Here is a 1,991-nt window from a genome sequence, read left to right on the forward strand (position 1 = left end):
CACCAGCTTCCAGAAGGATCTTGGCACACTCGAGGTGCCCGTTGACCACGGCCACGTAGAGGGCGGTCTGCCCCTTCACGTCCACCAAGTCGATCTCGGCCCCTTTGCGGAGGAGGAAGTCGACGCAGGGGCCGTGTCAAAAAAAAGCGGTGGCGGCGATGCGCAGCGGCGTGCAGGGCAGCCAGCCGCAGCACCACACCGACTTCTCGTTGATCCGGCTGGCAATTGCGTGGTGAAGGGGTGGAAAATATTGGGTCAGAGAGGCTCTCCCTCTGCCTCGCGTCAGCCTCCCTCCACCAGACCCCAAGGAGGAGGATAGCAGGGCCCAAACTGCTCCCTCAAGGCTTTTCCTCCCTGATTTTGGCACTTTATAGCAGCTCCTGCCAATAATATGAACTAGGTGCTGCACGAAGGCAGCCAGAGGCTACGGCATGTACAGAGTAGTGCCTGGAAGATGGGCTTTATTGCAGCTTTGATGTGTCAGGAGCTGCAAATATGCACAATGAATGACAAATCTTGCCTCAAAACTCTGTCAAAATTACCAGTTAAAAATATAAAATACTCCCTACTCCCTCCTTATAGTGAAATGTCCTAAATGAGCAGTGACTACGCTGGGAACCACAACCATTTAATTCAAGCTGCTCCAAAGGGAGTTAGAAAGTCATCAAATCAGCAGGGAAACAGCAAGAGAACAGGAGATGAGGAAAGCAATGAACGGAAATGCAGGCGTGCATCCGTATCGCACCACTGGCAACATTCACACTCAGCCAGGCACCATGGGATGACATAAACACAAATCCAAGGAAACTGAGCCCTGCCAGCAAGGATCAAGCCTGGGAGTTGAGGCCATCCTGTACTGAACAGCGTAAGTAGGCCATTAGCATCCTTGCTGGACAGCTGCACTGGCATAAGAGCTTTTTCAAATTTATTGAAAAAGATTACTCTGGCTGAGAGCTGCTTAGATTCTCTCTGATACAATCTCTATTAGTCATCATGCTCATCCAGATCTCAGGTTAGACCGACAAATCCGATAAACACCCAGAACTCGCTTCCCAAATTCTCTGCAAATCACTGCAGGTACCATTTTAGCAGAGAGAGAGAGATTTTTTTAAGGCCAACATAGACTGGCAAAGGTGCTCTTTAGCCAGCACAGCAGTGGATTTGCTCTTCTAGCTCGCTCCATGCAGGCCCACACAAATGGTACAGAACAAAGCAGTTTTTATACAGTGCATTTACAGAGTTTGCTAGGAGAGCAATACCACAATTTGTTTTTCAACCACATTTTGGGAAGAGGAGTAGTATAAACCCCGCATCAAACCCTCAGCTGTCAAGTCTTATAATAAAAATGCTCCCTTTAACACTGGAGGTCTGGGGATCTCCACCCTGTGCCTACCCCTAAATTCAAGTAAGTTACTTCTTTGCTTATGCCGTCACCTGTGTGATGGTGCTGAGGGCCCAGCCCTCCTCCTCCTGCCAAACTTTGTTTTTCTCCTGCAGTGAAGGACACCCAGGCCTGCAGTCACACAGTTCCCACATGGCACAGGACAGAAATAAGGCAAAACACTCAGACCAAGGGTCCAAAGAGACCCAGCTGCCCAGGTGGCAGACAAGAGGGGCTGGCTCATTCTCATTTTTGCTGAAAGGTCAGTTTGGGGGTTTTTTTGAGGCTGGGTGACATTTTGCACTCTAAGCAGTTTTCTTCATGGCACAGGAAAATTAATTAACTATCCCCCACAGGGTCACAAGCTGAGCACCAGGCAGGTTCTGTAACACAGGGGTGTTTCAGGGTGCTAGTGCCTTTGTAATCCCTTTTGTATGCTTTTCCCATTATATGGAGGGCTCCTGTTTTCATAGTGTTACGTTTCTACCTCTGATCCTCGCGCCCACAAACTGGCTTGATATTTGCCTCCTGGGGAGGCTGGAGAGGTGGGGGGAAAGGTTGATTTTTGGGGGTGAGCAGAGCATCCTCCCGACCTGACACCTGACACAGA

The 1,991-nt window shown here is 49.6% G+C and overlaps 1 protein-coding gene across 1 annotated transcript in view; it reads right to left on the reverse strand.

Moving 5' to 3' along the window:
- Window positions 1-1,991, reverse strand: part of ASB1 (ankyrin repeat and SOCS box containing 1) — a gene marked incomplete at its 5' end in the record, with an annotated part of 8,694 nt that overhangs the window by 6,438 nt on the left and 265 nt on the right. The window contains 1 exon segment of the mRNA XM_009865437.1: window positions 1-218. This exon segment is cut by the window's left edge and continues 109 nt beyond it. Within this exon segment, the coding sequence (XP_009863739.1) occupies window positions 1-218 (218 nt within the window).

Source organism: Apaloderma vittatum, unplaced genomic scaffold (assembly GCF_000703405.1).
Source record: "Apaloderma vittatum isolate BGI_N311 unplaced genomic scaffold, ASM70340v1 scaffold15082, whole genome shotgun sequence".
Classification (NCBI taxonomy): Eukaryota; Metazoa; Chordata; class Aves; order Trogoniformes; family Trogonidae; genus Apaloderma; species Apaloderma vittatum.